This window comes from Papio anubis, chromosome 17 (genome assembly GCF_008728515.1).
Source record: "Papio anubis isolate 15944 chromosome 17, Panubis1.0, whole genome shotgun sequence".
NCBI lineage: Eukaryota > Metazoa > Chordata > Mammalia > Primates > Cercopithecidae > Papio > Papio anubis.
In genome coordinates this window covers 1503488-1523166 of record NC_044992.1, presented here as the reverse complement: position 1 = coordinate 1523166, position 19679 = coordinate 1503488, and the positions used below count along the sequence as shown (strand labels likewise).

Below are 19679 nucleotides of genomic sequence, written 5' to 3'. Positions count from 1 at the left end.
GTGGTTTAGATTTTAAGAGACCAAGGGTAAGGATGGAGGCTCCCTTCCACCAGGATGTGTAGCAAGAGCCCAACCCCATTCCAGTCAGAAGGGTACGGGGTTCCCTAGGTCGGAACCCTGGTTGCTGTGTTACCACTGGTGACCAAGTAGCTCAGGTGCATTCGTGGAAAAGAATGCCAGATCCACGCCGCTGCTCAGAGCTTCCCCACCCTGAGCGTGCCCAAGAAGTGCCCGTCGGTGGCCGTTGTATTATGATCAGGAAATCAGTAGCCCCAGAGATACCTGGCAATAGCTTTTTGGGAATCTGGAATACAATTAGCACTCAAACATCTGTAGAAAGAAGGGCCCCAGAATATCATTTCTCCTCCTGTCTAATACTCTGTGGCAAGGGAGAAGACAGTGACTTTTCTGGTAGAGCTTTTTCAAGAAAAAAACAAAGTTTAGTCCTGTGGACAGTTCGGTAGTTATTCTACTTCAAACACTGGGCATGTTTCATGTTCCTCAAAAAGCCCAGTTATACTTTGGGTTTTTTGTTGTTGTTTTTTGAGATGGAGTTTCACTCTTGTCACCCAGGCTGGCGTGCAATGGCATGATCTTGGCTCACTGCAACCTCCACCTCCCAGGCTCAAGCAATTCTCCTGCCTCAGCCTCCCGAGTAGCTGGGATTACAGGCATGCGCCACCACACCCTGCTAATTTTGTATTTTTAGTAGAAACGGGGTTTGTCCATGTTGATCAGGTTGGTCTCGAACTCCCAACCTCAGGTGATCCGCCCGCCTCAGTCTCCCAAAATGCTGGGATTACAGCCATGAGCCACCGCACCCGGCTGTACTTTGTAAAATAGGCATACCTCCTTACAAAGAATATGTTTAGAATCTTTACATATCGGGTCTATTTACTGTGTCCTTGAAAGCTTTCTTTAAATGATTTATAAAATAACAGTTTCCTTAAGTTACAGATGGCCTCTCTCATCTCTCCGTGTGTTGTTTACAAGCGTGCTTCAGTGATTATGGGGGCAGGAAATGGCCTCCCGGGAGGATCGCAGATCCTAGTACCGAAACACCCCCAGAGCAGAGAAGCTGTCCCTGCATTATCCAACACAGGTACCTTAAAGTTCTTATAAACAGTGACTTTCTGCAGCGTTTAGATAAAACCAAACTAGAAGCAGAGGACCACCTCCTAAAGAGCAGTTTCTCTTCATATGATACTTAGCATAGCTCAAAATAGGAGGAGGAACAAAGTAGCAAGTTAAGGATAAAGCTCTTTTATTGTATGCATTGAAACCTTACGGGGGCAGCTTTGTGTCCTGTGGAATCTGCTGTCCCTCTGGGGTTCCCTTCTAGGGCACTGGAATGTTAAACTGGGGTATTAGGTGCCTCTGGGGTCCAGAATCTTGCCAATGAAGAGAAGGGCCCCTGTGTCCGTGTCCCTCAGGACGAAGATGAAAGGCTGGTTAAGGTGATAGTCCAGCAGGAAGGTGAGGTGGGCAGGCTGCAGCCCCGGGCTGGGGGTGGCTCCCACCCCGTCCTCGTTCCACTCGAAGCCGGCCCGGTGTTCCACTTGAGTCAGCTTGATGGGTTTGCCTGTGATCTTGCTAAAGTCTGGTGAATCAAACAAAGACTGCAGCTCTGTAGAGATGGAGAGAGATTTCTGTTAAAACCCTGCCTTCCCCGACACCCCGACCAAGGGATCCAGTTGCAAGCAAGCTGGGATGGCGCGCCACTGCTGACTTTCTGGGAGGCCTCAAGAGCTCCGAGCTGGCCAAGCGTGGAGCGACTTGCCCAGGAGCACTTAGCAAGTTAGGTCAAGATGAGAAAACAGGTCAGACAGACTCGTCTTGAGAGGCAGTGTCGTGAGCGCCTGTGAAGGAGGTCTGCTCGTGAGGCTGAGGAATGAGTCTGATGAGAGAAGGCAGTTCGGCCTTCCCTTCCAGCAGGACGAGGGTTAAGGAATCATGCACGGCCCCTGCGAGGCCGTGGAGCCCTGAGTTCTGCTCAGCAAAGTGGAAGTCCCGAAGACCCCGGCCCTCCCCACCCCCCAAAAGCAAAAGGGTCTCCAGACATACTCATCTCCTGCAGCGACTTGGTGACTTCGCCTTCGTAACTCAGCTTCAGCTTGGGGAGGGTCAGGACCGCCTGCACCGTCTTCAGTTCCCGGTCTATGTCGTGAATGAACTCGGAGGTGAGGCTCTCCTCTATCAGGGTCAAATTCTGGGTCACTTTGAGGGGCAGGAAGAAGATGATACTCATGCTTCCGGTCAAAGGCAGCTGGGCAATCTGAGACAGGTGAGAAAGCACGTGGGTTAGTCCTTTAGAGGCCAAAAGCCGGGGACAGACACAGCCGGGAGCTGTCTTCCTCTCCCGTGGCGGGGCCCTGGCCTCGTCCTTCCCCCAGCCCCTCAGCTATTTAACAATCCCCCTCTAGGTTCGAGCTTTCTGGCAGCAAGCCATCGCCTGAGATTTCTTCAGAAAGGAGGCTGTTGGCCTTTCTTACCTTGGCCTAATACCAACTGAAGTTATCTGCTGAAAGAATGTTCGGGCCGGGCGCGGTGGCTCAAGCCTGTAATCCCAGCACTTTGGGAGGCCGAGACGGGTGGATCACGAGGTCAGGAGATCGAGACCATCCTGGCTAACACGGTGAAACCCCGTCTCTACTAAAAATACAAAAAACTAGCCGGGCGAGGTGGCGGGCGCCTGTAGTCCCAGCTACTCGGGAGGCTGAGGCAGGAGAATGGCGTAAACCCAGGAGGCGGAGCTTGCAGTGAGCTGAGATCTGGCCACTGCACTCCAGCCCGGGCTACAGAGCAAAAACTCCGTCTCAAAAAAAAAAAAGAATGTTCTCCTGTGGTTTAAGGAGCTAGAATTGAATTTCAGGTCTTTATTTTCTCCCAAAGTCTATCTGCCAACATTGACTGATCATTTGTTAGGTAGAGAGCGCTGGACTAAGACAGGGAGAACCGGGGATAGGAATACTGAAGGGGCCGTAAGAGGGCTTGGAGACTCCACCCCATCTACCCACAAAGAGCAAAAGCATCCTTTGAACAGAGGCTCTCAACCTACAGTCCATGGAACAGATGGTGTCAGGGTCCCAAGAGTCTCCTGAAATCGTTGATAGAAACGTGTGTGTACACCTGGCAGTGCTCTCCCGGGTTTCAGAAACGTGTGTGTGTACACCTGGCAGTGCTCCCCGGGTTTCAGAAATGTGTGTGTACACCTGGCAGTGTTCTCCCTGGTTTGAGGCACTGTCGTCAGATTCCCAGAGATCCCATGTGATGGCCATGACCCAACAAAGGTTAACAGTTACAGACTTCCAACTAAAAGAAGTCAGGTACACTGAAAGCCTTAGAATGCCAACGATTGGCTGAGCGCGGTGGCTCACGCCTGGAATCCCAGCACTTTAGGAGGCTGAGGCGGGCGGATCACCTGAGGTCAGGAGATCGAGACCAGCCTGGGCAACATGGTGAAACCCTGTCTCTACTAAAAATATAAAACTAGCCAGGCGTGCTGGCAGGTGCCTATAATCCCAGCTACTAGGGAGGCTGAGGCAGGAGAATTGCTTGAACCCGACAGGGCAGAGGTTGCAGTGAGCCAAGATCATGCCACTGCACTGCAGCCTGGGAGACAGAGCAAGACTGTCTCAAAAAAAAAAAAAAAAAAAAAATGCCAACAATTTGGAGTTTGTCATTATTTTTCAAAGTCTGGCTTTAAATTCTAGAAATAGGAGTCTGAAGGAAAGAAAGAGAACTAACATTTGGGCACCCAATCTGAGGGCCCGTTTCATATTACCTTAACTCATCCTTCCAACAAACCCTGGGAGGATAAGTGTTGATAACAATCCCCTTCCCCATCTTAAGAAGAGGAAAGGTTCAGAGATGTTACTAACCTGCTCGAAGTCAAACAGCAGGCGAAACGTAGACAGCTGTCAGATCTCACAGGTCGTTTTATTCCCACTCCCCTGTTTTGCTTCTCTGTCCTCTCCCTCCACCCATCACCCACATTGCCCCTACCCCTACAGACCTTGCAGCTGAGATCCGAATCCAAGCCATAGCGTAAAATAGCCTTAGGGTCTGACATCATGGGGACCCTCACGGTCCTCTCTTCATCCAAGTGGAAATCCTCGAGGGAAGTCTTTCTGGGGTCAAACTTTGTTACCCACTGCCCTGGAATGAAATGAATGATACAGTCTGAGCCCCAGGAGACCAGAAAGACGGTGGCACCATGCTGTGTCCCCAAAGCGCGTTGTTGAAAATTGCCTGACTTAAGGGAGCTTAGCCGTCAGGGGCTCTGATGCCTCAGGGAATAGGCCTGTCTCAGTGTGTGTGGTTTGGACCCCACAGTTATTTCCAGGACCCTGAGTACCCTTCACCAGCAAACTCCAATGGCAAGATGTTGATTTGGCTGATTAGGCTCTCTGGGTTGTACACATTCTGTGATAGCCTGCAAGAAAAGTAAACTGGTGGCCGGGTGCGGTGGGCTCACACCTGTAATCCCAGCATACTGGGAGGCCGGGGTGGACGGATCACTTGAGGTCAGGAGTTTGAGACCAGCCTGGCAACATGACAAAACACTGTCCTAAAAATATAAAAATGGCCAGGCGCGGTGACTCACGCCTGTTGTCCCAGCACTTTGGGAGGCTGAGGCGGGTGGATCATCTAAGGTCAGGAGTTCGAGACTAGCCTGGCCAACATGGTGAAACCCTGCCTCTACTAAAAATACAAAAATTAGCCGTGTGCAGTGGTGGGTGCCTATAATCCCCGCTACTTGGGAGGCCGAGGCGGGAGAATCGCTTGAACCTGGGAGCCAGAGGTTGCAGTGAGCCAAGATCACGCCACAGCACTCCAGCCTGGCCAAAAAGAGCAAAACTCCATCTCAAAAACAAAAGAAAGAAAAGTAAACTGGTGTGCACTCCTACGGCAGTGTCTGTAGGAGACAGTCAAAGAAGGTCCAAGCTAGAAGAGACCTCTGAGGTCCTCTGGATTATGCCCTCTCGCAGCTGAAAACCGGCCAAAGCCGAAGAGGTGAAGTAACTGGCTGACGCTCTCGAAGCCAGCTGTTGGCCAAGCTCCTCTAGCTTAATGTGACCTGGATCCAGAGCTGTTCTTTCACACACTAGAGATCAGTGGTCGATGTAGGAAGCCATTCGGATTTTCTCCAGACTGGGGGCCGCTCTTGCTGGTGCCTCAGACAGTTACAAAGCATTTTTTTTTTTTTTTTTTTTTGGGAGGGGGCCTCCCCCTTTGCCCCAGGCTGGAGTGCAGTGGCCGGATCTCAGCTCACTGCAAGCTCCGCCTCCCGGGTTTATGCCATTCTCCTGCCTCAGCCTCCCTGAGTAGCTGGGACTACAGGCGCCCACCACCACGCCTGGCTTATTTATTTATTTATTTATTTATTTATTTATTTATTTGTATTTTTAGTAGAGATGGGGTTTCACCATGTTAGCCAGGATGGTCTCAATCTCTGACCTCGTGATCCGCCCGCCTCGGCCTCCCACAGTGCTGGGATGACAGGCGTGAGCCACTGTGCCCGGCCGACAGTTACAAAGCATTTTAAGGGAGAGGGTGCCCAACCCCTCCCCCTGCCCCATGCCACCCCACAAGGCCTTATCTGAACGGGGCTGGCCCCACACTAGGCCTGTGGAACGATCTCCAGACACATCACCACAGCCTAGAAGGATGTCGTTGGTCACCTGCCATGTCTTGGGTACAGAACTAGAGTTGTTGTAAAACTTGGAGACAACATAAAAAGGTGTCTATGAAGTAGGTGTATTATCGTCAACGTTGAAGGTGAGAACATAGGCCCGGAAAGGTTGCGAAATGAGTGCAGTTCCTCAGCTAGTACAGGCGGAGGTGGAATTTAAACCTTGTCTGATTCGGCCAGCGCAGTGGTTCACGCCTGTCATCCCAGCACTTCGGGAGGCCGAGGTGGGTGGATCATCTGAGGTCAGGGGTTTTCAAGACCAGCCTGGCCAACATGGCGAAACCCCCATCTCTACTGAAAATACAAAAATTAGCTGGGCGTGGTGGCGGGCACCTGTAATCTCAGCTACTCAGGAGGCTGAGGCAGGAGAATCGCTTGAACCTGGGAGGTAGGGAGGCTGTAGTGAGCCAAGATCACACCACTGCACTCCAGGCTGGGCGACAGAATGAGACTCCATCTTAAAAAAATAAATAAATACATCTTGTCTGATTCAAAGGCCAGGAAAGCCCCAAACAGGCCCAGTGTTCATTCTTTCTCCCTCTGTGCTCTTCTGTCTCCACAAGTCTCTGACTCTCTATAGACATTCATACCTTGGCCTGGATTTGATGACAAGCAGATAAGCTCCAGGTGAGTGCAGTTCCCAGATCCTCCCCCAGCCGTGCCCCAGCCCCCATGCTGGGCAAGGTCTCTGACACCTCCCCTTTCCAAGCCCCCTCTGACGCCTGCCACCCACCCTTGGTCAAAAAAGAAGTGGAAAGTTGGACATGGTAATCCCAGCACTTTGGGAGGCCGAGGTGGGCAGATCACCTGAGCTCAGGAGTTCGAGACCAGCCTGGGCATCATAGCGACACCCTGTCTCTTAATTTAAAAATAAATTTAAAAGGGCCGGGTGCGATGGCTCGTGCCTGTAATCCCAGCACTTGGGGAGGCCGAGGTGGGCAGATCACCTGAGCTCAGGAGTTCGAGACCAGCCTGGCCAACATGGTGAAACCCCGTCTCTACTAAAATACAAAAAATTAGCCGGGCATGGTGGTGCACGCCTATAATCCCAGCTACTCGGGAGGCTGAAGCACAAGAATCGCTTGAACCTGGGAGGCAGAGGTTGCATTGAGCTGAGATCGCACCACCGCACTCCAGCTAGGGCTACAGAGTAAGACTCTGTCAAATAAATACAATAAAATGAAAAAGTGGAGACACGCTCACCCTTGAAGTACGCCACACCGAGAAGGAGAATACTGATCTCATCGGGCAGTTCCTTTGTGGACCTGGCGAGCTTCCCTTTCGTCTGGGCCTGCACCCAGTTGTTGATCTCCTGCAGGTCCAAGCGAGGGTTGCCCGTCAGGACTCTGGGCCTGGTCCCATATGACTTTTCCAGGGGTGCCACAAAGCTGGATTTTATGCGCAGCTCTGAGAAGAGGCGGAGCAGAGGTTAGCATGTGAGACTCAACGACCAGCATCCCATCTTCAAGAGCCTGCCAGGCTCGGGTTCTGGTTTACCGCTCAGCAGGCCCTGACTTCCCACCCAGCCTCTTCTTGTGACTTGCCAGGACTTCTGCTGGCATCCCCAGGCACTGGCCAGGGGGCAGCAGATCCCCACATCGTGCCACTGCCCTCCCTGCCCCTCCCACCATCTCCTGCAGCCCACTTCCTCTTTCTGATCCTCTCTGGGTTCACGGACCCTTCCTCCCCCACCAGTGCCAGGCCGGGCCTGAGCATATATGATCTATTGTTTAGAAAGAACCCCCAGTTGGCCGGGCGCGGTGGCTCACGCCTGTAATCCCAGCACTTTGGGAGGCCTAGGCGGGCGGATCACGAGGTCAGGAGATCGAGACCATCCTGGCTAACACGGTGAAACCCCGTCTCTACTAAAAAATACAAAAAACTAGCCAGGCATGGTGGCGGGCGCCTGTAGTCCCAGCTACTCGGGAGCCTGAGGCAGGAGAATGGCGGGAACCCGGGAGGCAGAGCTTGCAGTGAGCGGAGATCTGGCCACTGCACTCCAGCCTGGGCGACAGAGCGAGACTCCGTCTCAAAAAAAAAAAGAGAAAGAACCCCCAGTCTGCAGCATGGAGCCCACATTCCTCAGGCAGCTCGGGCCGCAAAGGTGACTTACTCTTCTCAAAGACGATCCGGGAGGCACTCTTGAGGTTTTTCTGGGGGGCAGTGACCGTGCCAAGGAGCTCCTTGTAGGTGCCATGGATGTCTGGGCTGCTGATCAGGTCATAGTAGAGAGCCCGGTGAATGGCGGATTCCGTTCGCTGCTCCGCTCCTGCCAGAGACAAGGATGTGGACGTCAATAACTGCACACCAGGGCCCAAATCAAGCCCCCTCCCGGAACACAGATACTATACTCATCTTTTTTGTCTGCTGAGAGCCCAAGTAGGTTGATCTTCAAGACCATCTAGGTGGCCAAGGAATTTTCATCCTTAGAGATTTTCCTGAAGTAGGTTAAAGGCGTCACGTCTGGAAGGTGGGAGTGAGGGGCACCAGTCCCTGTGCTTCTCCCATCACAGCCCTTAAAACTATTCTGGCCGAGCACAGCGGCTCATGCCTATAATCCCGGCACTTTGGGAGGCCGAGGCGGGTGGATCGCTTGAGCCCAGGAGTTTGAGACCAGTCTAGGCAACATGGAGAAACCCCGTCTCTACTAAAAATACAAATATTAGCAGGGCGTGGTGGCAGGCACCTGTCCCAGCTACTCTGGAGGCTGAGGCGGGAGAATTCCTTGAACCTGGGAGGCAGAGGTTGCAGTGAGCTGAGATCGAACCACTGCACTCCAGCCTGGGTGACACAGCGAGACTCCGTCTCAGGAAAAAAAAAAAAGAAAAAAAGACTATTCTGTAGTTACATTAGTTTCCCCTGTGAACCCAGCTGTGTCCCCAGTGAGGGCAAGCCCGTACCTGCCTGTTTGCAGTTATATCCCCGGAACCTACGCTAATGGCTAGCACCGCACCGGGTTGGTTAAGGAATGCGAGAATGTGCCTTGAAGTCACCGTGTCAGTCAGCGACCCCTGAGGCCACCAGCATCGCTGGGACCCCCAGGCTGGGGAGCTGGGGAATCGTGTGTGTGTGTGTGTGTGTGTGTGTGTGTAGCCCCAGTTCCCGCCTGCAGGGCCAGGGGAGCTGGGGAATCTGTGTGTGTGTGTGTGTGTGTAGCCCGAGTTCCCGCCTGCATGGCTGGGACCCCCAGACTGGGGAATCTCTGTGTGTGTGTGTGTGTGTGTGTGTAGCCCCAGTTCCCGCCTGCAGGGCCAGGGGAGCTGGGGAATCTCTGTGTGTGTGTGTGTGTGTGTGTGTGTGTGTGTGTGTGTGTGTGTAGCCCGAGTTCCCACCTGCACGGCTGGGACCCCCGGGCTGGGGAGCTGGCCGGGGAGCTGGGGAATCTGTGTGTGTGTGCGTGTGTGTGTGTATGTGTGTGTGTATATATATATATAGCCCGAGTTCCCACCTGCATGGCTGGGACCCCCGGGCCGGGGGAGCTGGGGAATCGTGTGTGTGCAGCCCAAGCTCCTTCTTACATGGCTGGGACCCCCAAGCCAGGCCCTCAGTGCTACTTCACCCCTCCCTGAGTTCCAATGTCAATAAACTCAGCCACGTTTACCCAGAGGCCACAGGGGCCTTCTCCAGGTCTGCCTGGGGCTTCCTGCCTCTGAGCACTCACCCAGGGAGAGGGCCGAGAGGGCTGTGGCCACACTGAGAGGAGACAGGAGCACGTTGGTCGTGGGGCTCACGCTGGACCGCACCCGGTACAGGTCATAGCCAAAGTTGGAGACAGCCGCTGCCAGCTTGTTCACCGGGACTTTGAAGAAAGGATCCTCCTCCTCCACCAGCGCTCCTGTGCTGTCCGGGTCTGGGGAGCCCTGGCAGGAGACAGGAAGTCTTGGGTTTGAGTTCAGGGACCCGCGGAGACGCACAGCGACTGATTGTCTCCGTGTGGCTTTGTGTAGGGTGGTGGTTCTGGCCCCTTGGGGCTGTCCTTCCTAATTTTTTTGTGTTTGGCCTAAAACTGGAATGAGTTTTCCTCCCTGATCATGCATGAGCTCTCTGCGGGGAGACGGCGCAGAAGAGAGATTCGCTGGTTTTTTAATTTGAGACAGAGTCTCACTCTGTCTCCCAGGCTGGAGGGCAGCGGGGCGATCTCGGCTCACTGCAACCTCCACCTCCCCGGTTCAAGCGATTCTCCTGCCTCAGCCTCCCAGTTGGCTGGGATTATATGCATGCGCCACCGTGCCCAGCCGGCTGACAGTTTTTAAAAAGTGGGTCACAGGGGCCGGGCGCGGTGGCTCACGCCTGTAATCCCAGCACTTTGGGAGGCCCAGGCGGGCAGATCACGAGGTCAGGAGATCAAGACCATCCTGGCTAACACAGTGAAACCCTGTCTGTACTAAAAATACAAAAAACTAGCTGGGCGAGGTGGCGGCGCTTGTAGTCCCAGCTACTCGGGAGGCTGAGGCAGGAGAATGGCATGAACCCGGGAGGCAGAGCTTGCAGTGAGCCAAGATCACGCCACTGCACTCCAACCTGGGCGACAGAACGAGACTCCGTCTCAAAAAAAAAAAAAAAAAAACACTGTCAGCCAAATGGCTCAGACCTATAATCCCAGCACTTTGGGAGGCTGAGGTGGGTGAATCACTTGAGGTCAGGAGTTCAAGACTATCCTGGGCAACACGGTGAAACCCGTCTCTACTAAGAATACAAAAAAATTGGCCGGGCGCGGTGGCTCAAGCCTGTAATCCCAGCACTTTGGGAGGCCGAGACGGGCGGATCACGAGGTCAGGAGATCGAGACCATCCTGGCTAACACGGTGAAACCCCGTCTCTACTAAAAAAATACAAAAAGTAGCCCGAGAGAAGGTATTTGAAGTGGCGAAGAGGCGCCTGTAGTCCCAGCTACTCGGGAGGCTGAGGGCAAGAATGAAGCGTGTGAACCGGGTGAGCTGCAGTGAGGCGAGATCCGACCGCACTCCAGCCTGGGCGACAGAGCCGAACTCAGTCTCAATTAACTGGTCATGGTGGCGGGTGCCTGTAATCCCAACTACTTGGGAGGCTGAGGCATGGGGAGAATCACTTGAACCTGGGAGGCAGAGGTTGCAGTGAGCTGAGATCGTGCCACTGTACTCTAGCCTGGGTGACAGAGTGAGACCCTGTCTCAATAAATAAATAAATATAAAAAATAAAATTGGGAGCCAGGTGCAATGGCTCATGCCTGTAATCCCAGCCCTTTGGGAGGCCGAGGAAGACGGATCACTTGACCTCAGGAGTTTGAGACCAGCCTGAGCAACATGGTGAGGCCCCATCTCTACTAAAAATGCAAAAATTAAGCGGTACAGTGGCCACGTGCCTGTGGTCTGTAGCTACTTGGGAGGCTGAGGCATGAGAATTGGTTGAACCCAGGAGGCCAAGGTTGCAGTGAGCCAAGATTGTACCACTGTACTCCAGCTTGGGTGGTGGAGTGAGTGAGACTCTGTCTCTAAAACAAGAAAGTTAGAAAAAGAGACAGGGCTGGTAGCGGTGGCTCAAGCCTGTAATCCCAGCACTTTGGGAGGCCCGGTGGCCGGATCGAGGTCGAGACCATCCTGGCTAACATGGTGAAACCCCAGTCTCTACTAAAATACAAAAAACTAGCGAGAAGGAGGCATTGTGAGAAGGTTAAAGCGCCTGTAATAGCTACTGGGAGGCTGAGGCAGAGAATGGCCTGAACCTGGGAGGCGGAGCTTGCAGTGGCAGGCGAGAGCCTTTACACTTCAGCCTGGTGTTGACTGTGAGACTCCATTCAAAAAAAAAAGAAAAAAGAATTTAGAGTTTTCTTTTTTTTTTCTTTTTTGAATGAAGTCTGCTATGCGCCCAGGCTGGAGTGCAGTGGCACAATCTCGGCTCACTGCAAGCTCCGCCTCCTGGGTTCACACCATTCTCCTGCCTCCAGCCCCTCCCCGAGTAGCTGGGACTACAGGTGCCCACCACCACACCCAGCTAAGTTTTTGTATTTTTAGTAGAGACGGGGTTTCCCCGTGTTAGCCAGGATGGTCTCGATTTCCCGACCTCGTGATCCGCCTGCCTCGGCCTCCCAAAGTGCTGGGATTACAGGCATGAGTCACCACACCTGGCCCCTCACTGCAGTCTTAATCTCCTGGGCTCAAGTGATCCTCCCACCTCAGATTCTCAAGTAGGTAGTACCACAGGCACGTGCCACCACGCCTGGTAATTTTTGCTTTTTTTGTAGAGACAGGGATCTCACTATGTTGCCCATGCTGGTCTCAAACTCCTGGACTCAAACAGTCCTCCTGCTCGGTCTCCCACGCTGCTGGGATGACAGGCATGAGCCACTGTGCCCAGAACTGAGTCTTTTTTATTTGCGCCCATTGCCAGCACCTGTCTAGTAGGTGTTTGGTAGATGAGAAATGAATGAGTGGCCACATGCCCTGTAGAATGAATATTTTTATCCAATTTCATAGGCAGGGAAGCAGAGACCGAGGTAAGGGTTGTCTAGGGTCACAAAACTAGGAGGAGGGAGGCTCAGAATTCATACTCCGACCTCACAAAAGTCCAGGGCTCTTGCCAAGATGCCCAGCTGCTCTTGTCCCTCTAGGGTGGGCCACCCCCAACACTCACCCCGTAACACTCATATGGCCCAGGCTTCCCTCCATGTGCCTGTATCTGCCTTGGCAACCCAGCTGTGCCCTTTCTGGGCAGGAGAGAGGTCAGTCCATACCCTCGCTCCCTGCCGCAGCCTGGTCAGTATCCGAACCAATGTGTGGGAACATGACCTGCTCAGTGGAGCCCCCCACTGGGAAGACAAGGTAACGAGAAAAGGTAACGGCCGGGCACGGTGGCTCACGCCTGTCATCCCAGCACTTTGGGAGGCCAAGGCGGGCGAATCACTTGAGATCCGGAGTTCAAGACCAGCCTGACCAACATGGAGAAACCCTGTCTCTACTAAAAATACAAATGAGCTGGGCATGGTGGCGCATGCCTGTAATCCCAGCTACTCGGGAGGCTGAGGCAGGAGAATGGCGTGAACCTGGGAGGCGGAGGTTGCAGTGAGCCGAGATCGCAATATTGCACTCCAGCCTGGGCAACAAGAGTGAAACTCCATCTCAAAAAAAAAAAAAAGTTTTTTATTGTTTTTTTGAGACAGAGTCTCACTCTGTCGCCCAGGCTAGAGTAGGGCAAGGGCACCATCTCAGCTCACTGCAACCTCCGCCTCCCAGGTTCAACTGATCCTCCTGCCTCAGCCTCCCGAGTAGCTGGAATTACAGGCGTGTGCCATCACACCCGGCTAATCTTTGTATTTTCAGTATTTTCTCCATGTTGGCCAAGCTGGTCTTGAACTCCTGGCCTCAAGTGATCCACCCACCTTGGCCTCCCAAAGTCCTGGGATGACAGGTGTGAGCCACCGCGCCCGGCCAAGACAACATCTTTACTCAGGGGGGCAGCCCTGGACTTGTTAAAGTGCTTTGGATTTTTACTTTTTTGGGATCTTATTCTTGTCCCCACTCTGTCCCCTGAAAGGCGAGGCAAGACATGCTCTCTGTTTTGCCGCTGGAGAAACTCCAGCCCTGGAGAAATAAAGGCCAGAGCCTGGCCTGGAACCTGGGTCCTGGTTCCCGGCCCCGTCTCCCGTGCTGCCTGCCAAGGAGGGGCTGGGAATGCTGACCACGCCGTCCCCACCCGCCGACAGCGCCGTCCCCACCCGCCGACTGACCTCCTCCGGGCTGCTGGCGAGGCTCTGGCAGCTGCTGTGCCCGAGGAGAGCTGCAAAGCAGAGGAACAGCACCAGGGCCTGCATCCTGGGGCCTGCAAGAAAAGCACGAGGCAGCAGGCCGCTCTCCTCCCCCACTGCACTGCCCCGCTACCCCTTCCTAGCCACCCCAGCCAGGGCCCAGGGGATGGGCAGGGCTAGGTGCTTTCCCCCACCCGCGGCAACAACCACCTCCCAGCCCCCCATTCTCCCAGAAGTGGACCCTCCGCTTGATGGCTCATCCCTCCCAGCAAGGTTCTCCTGCCCCTCCCCCTGCCTCAGGGCCCACAGTCATACCGTAAGCTTGTGCTTTTGTTCCATTGTCTGCGTCCAGAGACCCTCTTTTACACCTAAAGCTTTTATTTATTTATTTATTTTTATTTTATTTTATTTTTTGAGACAGAGTCTGGCTCTGTCGCCCAGGCTGGAGTGCAACAGAGTGATCTAGGCTCACTGCAACCTCGGCCTCCTGGATTCTCCCGCCTCAGCCTCCCAAGTAGCTGGGATTACAGGCGTGTGCCACCACGCCCAGCTAATTTTTTGTATTTTAGTAGCAATGGGGTTTCACCATGTTCACCAGGCTTGTCTCGAACTCCTGACCTCAGCTTATCCGCCTGCCCCAGCCTCCCGAACTGCTAGGGTTATAGGCATGAGCCATCACACCCAGCCCCTGAACCGATAGCTTTTAAAGATCCAGAGCAGAGGGGCTCCAGCCCCAGCAGGGCTTCTCCACGTGGAGTATGGCCCAGCACAAATGTACACTAAGGCTTTGCCCTGGAGGCAGCCAACCCGCTCCGGTAATAAGACCTGGGGCGACCTCTCCCAGGAGAACGGGGCAGAACCCAGGTCTCCTCCGTGGAATCTCTGGGTACCAAGCAGAGGCACCCAGTCCGGCACCTGCCGTCCCTCCACATTCTCAAGCTCTCTTTGGAATTCTCTGGCCTAAAACCTGTGGCCTCACAAGGAGGCTCATTCCCTTCTCCCACAGTTCCCTTTCAGGAGCTCTTCCTCCCACGGCCAGGAGCGCAGGGCCTAGGGTCAGAGAGCCTGGGTTCACATTTCCATTGTGTCTTTTTTTTTGGAGACGAAAGTGTTGCTATGGTGCCCAGGCTGGAGTGTGGTGGCTAATCACAGGCACAACCACAGCACACCCTGGAACTCCTGACCTCATGTGATCCTCCTGCCTCAGCCTCCTGAGTAGCTGGGACTGCAGGCGCGCGCCACCACACGTGGTCTCAGCGCTGTGTCTTTGTAGCTCTCCAAATCACCATTTTTTCTCTTGTAAAATGGAAATAAAATAACCTACTATTAAAATAAAACAACTACCGAGTGCAGTGGCTCACGCCTGTAATCCCAGCACTTTGGGAGGCTAAGGTGGGTGAATGACTTGACGTCAGGGGTTGGAGACTGTCATGCGCGTCCATGTGAAGAGACCACCAAACAGGCTTTGTGTGAGCAATAAAGCTTTTTAATCACCTGGGTGCAGGTGGGCTGAGTCCGAACAGAGAGTCAGCAAAGGGAGATAAGGGTGGGGCCGTTTTGTAGGATTTGGGAAGGTAAAGGAAAATTACAGTCAAAGGGGGGTTGTTCTCTGGCGGGCAGGAGTGGGGGTCACAAGGTGCTCAGTGGGGGAGCCTTTTGAGCCAGGATGAGCCAGGAAAAGGAATTTCACAAGGTAATGTCATCGCTTAACGCAAGGATGGGCCATTTTCACTTCTTTTGTGGTGGAATGTCATCAGTTAAGGCCAGGCAGGGCATTGGCAATTCTTTTGTGATTCTTCAGTTACTTCAGGCCATCTGGGCATATACGTGGGAGTCACAGGGGATGCCATGGCTTGGCTTGGGCTCAGAGGCCTGACAGAGACCATCCTGGGCAACACAGGGAAACCTGTCTCTACTAAAAATACAAAAAAATTAACTGGGCATGGTGGCAGGCCCCTGTAATCCCAGCTACTTGGGAGGCTGAGGCAGGAGAATTGCTTGAATCCAGGAGGCAGAGGTTGCAGTGAGCCGAGATCGCACCACTGCACTGCAGCCTGGGCAACAGAGTGAGACTCCATCTCAAAAAAAAAAAAAATGTAGACTCTAAATGACTTTGGCTCCCCTGCCCTGGCCCCCCACACATCATCCTTCATTATCCGTTTACATACACAAACATCCACCCACACAGCACACGTACTTTTCGACTTCCCAGAACAAACTGGATCAGAAAATTAGGGAAGATATTGTGTGATTGTTGGCTCTAGTCCTTAAAATTAAATCTGATAATCCACTGGACAATATCGTGGGAGGTGAAAGAAGACTGCCTTTGAGTTTACTCAGCTTAAGGCGGGACTGGCAGAGGAAGCCGCCTGGCTTTCTTTCTAAACCCCGCCTCGTTCTTTCTAAACCCCGCCTCGAGTGAGAGCCCCGCAGACCCCCACGTTCCCAGCCAGCTGCTCTGGCACGTGGCTGCCCTGACATGCAGGGAGAAAGCCTTCGTGTAGACAACAGGAAAAGCTTTCTGCAGCGCAAGACAGAGGCCTCACCACCATCCAGCCTGTCTCCACCCGCCTCGGGCCAGCCCCAGGCAGCTGCCAGGAGCCTGCCTGCCCTGAGCCTCTCCAGACTGGTTTATTGGAGACCAAAAATTCAGTGAGGTACACAGGAGGCAAGGCTAGAGAGAAGTTGTCATCTCTAGTTCCTCTGGCCCAAGTGAGAAATTAAGGGAGAAGACAGGCTCATCCCGGCATAGTTTATTAATATTTTTTTTGAGACAGTTTCACTCTTGTCGCCCAGGCTGGAGTGCAGTGGCGCGATCTCAGCTCGCTGCAGCTTCCGCCTCCCGGGTTCAAGCGATTCTCCTGCCTCAGTCTCCTGAGTAGCTGGGATAACAGGTGCCCGCCACCACACCTGGTTAATTTTTGTTTTAGTAGAGATGGGGTTTCACCATGTTAGCCAGGCTGGTCTTGAATCCTGACCTCAGGTGATCTGCCAGCATCCCAAAGTGCCAGGATTACAGGCGTGAGCCACCACCCCTGGCCATTCTCCTGGCATAGTATTTAAGGAAACGAAAGTCACAATTCAAATGAAGGAGGGGCCGGGCGCGGTGGCTCAAGCCTGTAATCCCAGCACTTTGGGAGGCCGAGACGGGCGGATCACGAGGTCAGGAGATCGAGACCATCCTGGCGAACACGGTGAAACCCCGTCTCTACTAAAAAGTACAAAAAACTAGCCGGGCGAGGTGGCGAGCGCCTGTAGTCCCAGCTACTCGGGAGGCTGAGCCAGGAGAATGGCGTAAACCCGGGAGCGGAGCTTGCAGTGAGCAGAGATCTGGCCACCGCACTCTAGCCTGGGTGACAGAGCGAGACTCCGTCTCAAAAAAAAAAAAAAAAAAAACAAATGAAGGAGGGACTTTAGTCTCAGTCCTTACAGAATCTAAGCCCAAACCCCAGATCAGGTGACAGATGACTGTCACAATGTGGGTAGGCGGAGGTGAGGTGAGGCAGCCTGGCAGGGAAGAGACCCGGGTCCAAAGGTGGCCCCCAGCTAGACACAGGGACCCGGAGGATTAAGGGCAAGTCTGAAACCTCCACTTCAGGCCATCTGGATAAGGGAAGAGGACAGATGATTGAAAACCCTACAAGGGCAGTGAGAGGGCAGAGCGTGGGGGTCTACACGGGCGCCCCTCAGCGCACACCCAATGCCCTGTCCACGGTGGTGGTTCCTGGGCTGAGCAGGCGACTGCTGGCTGGCTGCAGCCACAGGCAATGATGCCATCCTGTTCAAAGGGCAGTATCCAAGCCCCACTCCTGTCCTAGCAGGCGGGGGAGGGCTCAGGGAGCAGTAGATACCCTCCCTGCTGGGCCAAGGTCAGGCCTTATTTTCTGACAATTGCCCACATCAAGGAACACAGAAACTGGGATTTTTGTGATCTTGCCTCCAAGTTAGGCGGATCAACTCAAGCCAATACATGTGTTTCAGATTAAACCCAGTTAGGAGACAAACACCCTCCACAGCCGCCGCCGCCGCCGCCGCCGCCTCTTCCCAGAACCGCAGGGCCTTCAAGCCACAGGGCGGTGGGCCCCGGAGATAGTGTGGGGAAGGGCACCTCCCCCTCCCCTGGCTCTCTGGAGGGGATTCTGAGGGGTCCTCCCTGGCCCACCCATGGTGACCCAGCCCCAGACAATGTTTCCTGAAGTTTTAGAACCTGAATGAGTCAGCCCCGGGTGCCGTGGAGTCACACTTCCCCACACCGCAGAAGCAGCAGCCCCAAGAATAGGACTCCCTGCCCCCCAACCCCACGGCCCCACGGAAGCCGGGGGCTAACGCCGGGTGGGAGGCCTGCGCGGGACAGGGTGGCGTTTCTGCGAATCCTGCTTAGATCCGCCCCTCTCGGTGGCTTGCCACAGGCAGCAGAAAGGGTGCACCCCAGAACGGACGGCCTTTCCCTCCAGCACCGCAGCTGGGCCCCCAGGCCCTGTACACCTGCCGGGCTAAATAGTGGACAATATCTGCCAGAGGCCACAACCTCATTGGTCTCCCAGCCTTGACTCACAGCTTGGCCAAAGAGAGTGGGTGGGGGCTGGCTAGAAGGACCCAGCTGTCCTCCATCCCAGCCCTCAGCCAGGGCGCCGAGGCCAGCGGTTTGGTTGTGCTGGGAAATTGCCTTAGCAGTCAGCACCAGCTGATTCTTGAAAAAGTAGCAGGGAGGCCAGGGAGCAGGGGCCAGGGCTGGGCTGCAGGGCGGCCGCCTTCCTGACTTCCTTTGGTGGGAGCAGCTCCCCGGAGCCTCCTTCCCTCAGGCTCCAGTCCCTTTGGGGTGCTGCTCAGACCCAACCCAGCAGCTTTGCTCCCCCTTCCTCCCCACGTCCGGCCTCACTTCATTCAAAAGCCTTTCCAGCCTCTTCCGTCGGTGCAGTGGGATTTGGGGATCACGGGATCCTGGCCTTCGGCCTTGTCCCCCCACCCCCTACTCCCTCTGCCCTTTCTCATCCACTCATCCTTGTGCCCAAACTGCAGGGGCTGCTGTCTCCCCATTTCCTCTCCCTTGCACCCCTCTTTTCTGCTCCCTCGAGTGCCCCTGCCTCTCCCCTGTCCCCCGAGCCCAGGGAAGCCTCTCCCGTCGTCCCTGGCATCAGAGCAGCCAGGGAGCTGCTTTACCTGTGGATACGCTGCAGCTCCACACCCAGCCTAGTCCCGCCAAGCCTGCACACTGAGGGGGCTCCAGCCAGCACAAGAGCTTTTTTTGCTGCCTTCTAATCCAGCGTCCAGCAGGCTTCAGATTACAGCTACTCCTTTCTTAAAGCGACCTGCACTCAATTTGGATTCTGAGATTGCATCACTGTCTCGCGTTAACTTTAACCCACTGCTGCAGCTGTCCCTTATCCCCAAGGCACACACATTTACACACCTTCCTCTTCCTTTAGATTTTCCTTAAGGGGCCAGGCGCAGGGGCTCACACCTGTAATCCCAGCACTTTGGGAGACAGAGGGCAGCTGGGTCACCTGAGGTCAGGAGTTCAAGACCAGCATGGCCAACATGGAGAAACCCCGTCTCACCTAAACATACAAACAAACCTGGGCACAGTGGCTCACGCTTGTAATCCCAGCACTTCGGGAGACCGAGGTGGGTGGATCACCCGAGGTCAGGAGTTCCAGACCAGCCTAGCCAACATGGTGAAACCCCGTCTCTACTAAAAATACAAACAAAATTAGCCGGGCATGATGGGACACACCTGTAGTCCCAGCTACTCGGGAGGCTGAAGCACAAGAATGGCATGAACCCGGGAGGCGGAGCTTACAGTGAGCCGAGATCACACCACTGCACTCCAGCCTGGGCAACAGAGCGAGACTCCATCTCAAAATTAAAAGACAAAAGAAAAAAAAATTCTCAGTATAGTGACAACCTTCTATTTTCTCCTCAATTCTTCCCCTATCACCATAACCGCCATCTCGAATTTGATTTTTATTATTTTCATGCATTTTTTTACTTTTACCATGTAAGTTTTTGTCCCTAAGTGATATATAATATCAGTTTGCATGTTCTTAAACCTTACTTAGGTCAATGTATCACACTGCTTTTTTTTTTTTTTTTTTTTTTCAGATGGAGTCTCACTCTGTCACCCAGGCTGGAGTGCAGTAGCGCGATCTCAGCTCACTGCAACCTCTGCCTCCCGGGCTCAAGAAGTTCTCCTGCCTCAGCCTCCCGAGTAGCTGGGATTACAGGCACGCACGAGCACGCCCAGCTAGATTCGTTGTTTATATCC

The 19679-nt window shown here is 54.0% G+C and overlaps 1 protein-coding gene across 1 annotated transcript; it reads right to left on the bottom strand.

Annotated features, from left to right (window-relative positions):
- Positions 1-1247: 1247 nt before the first annotated feature.
- SERPINF1 (serpin family F member 1) lies at positions 1248-18725 on the bottom strand. The gene is made up of 8 exons (XM_003912073.5): positions 18575-18725; positions 13397-13488; positions 9357-9555; positions 7809-7964; positions 6899-7102; positions 4016-4158; positions 2065-2275; positions 1248-1627 (listed from the first exon to the last, which is right to left on the bottom strand). The coding sequence occupies exons 2-8, from the start codon at positions 13478-13480 to the stop codon at positions 1368-1370; spliced, it is 1257 nt and encodes a 418-aa protein (XP_003912122.2). The 5' UTR covers positions 13481-13488; positions 18575-18725; the 3' UTR covers positions 1248-1367.
- Positions 18726-19679: the final 954 nt, after the last annotated feature.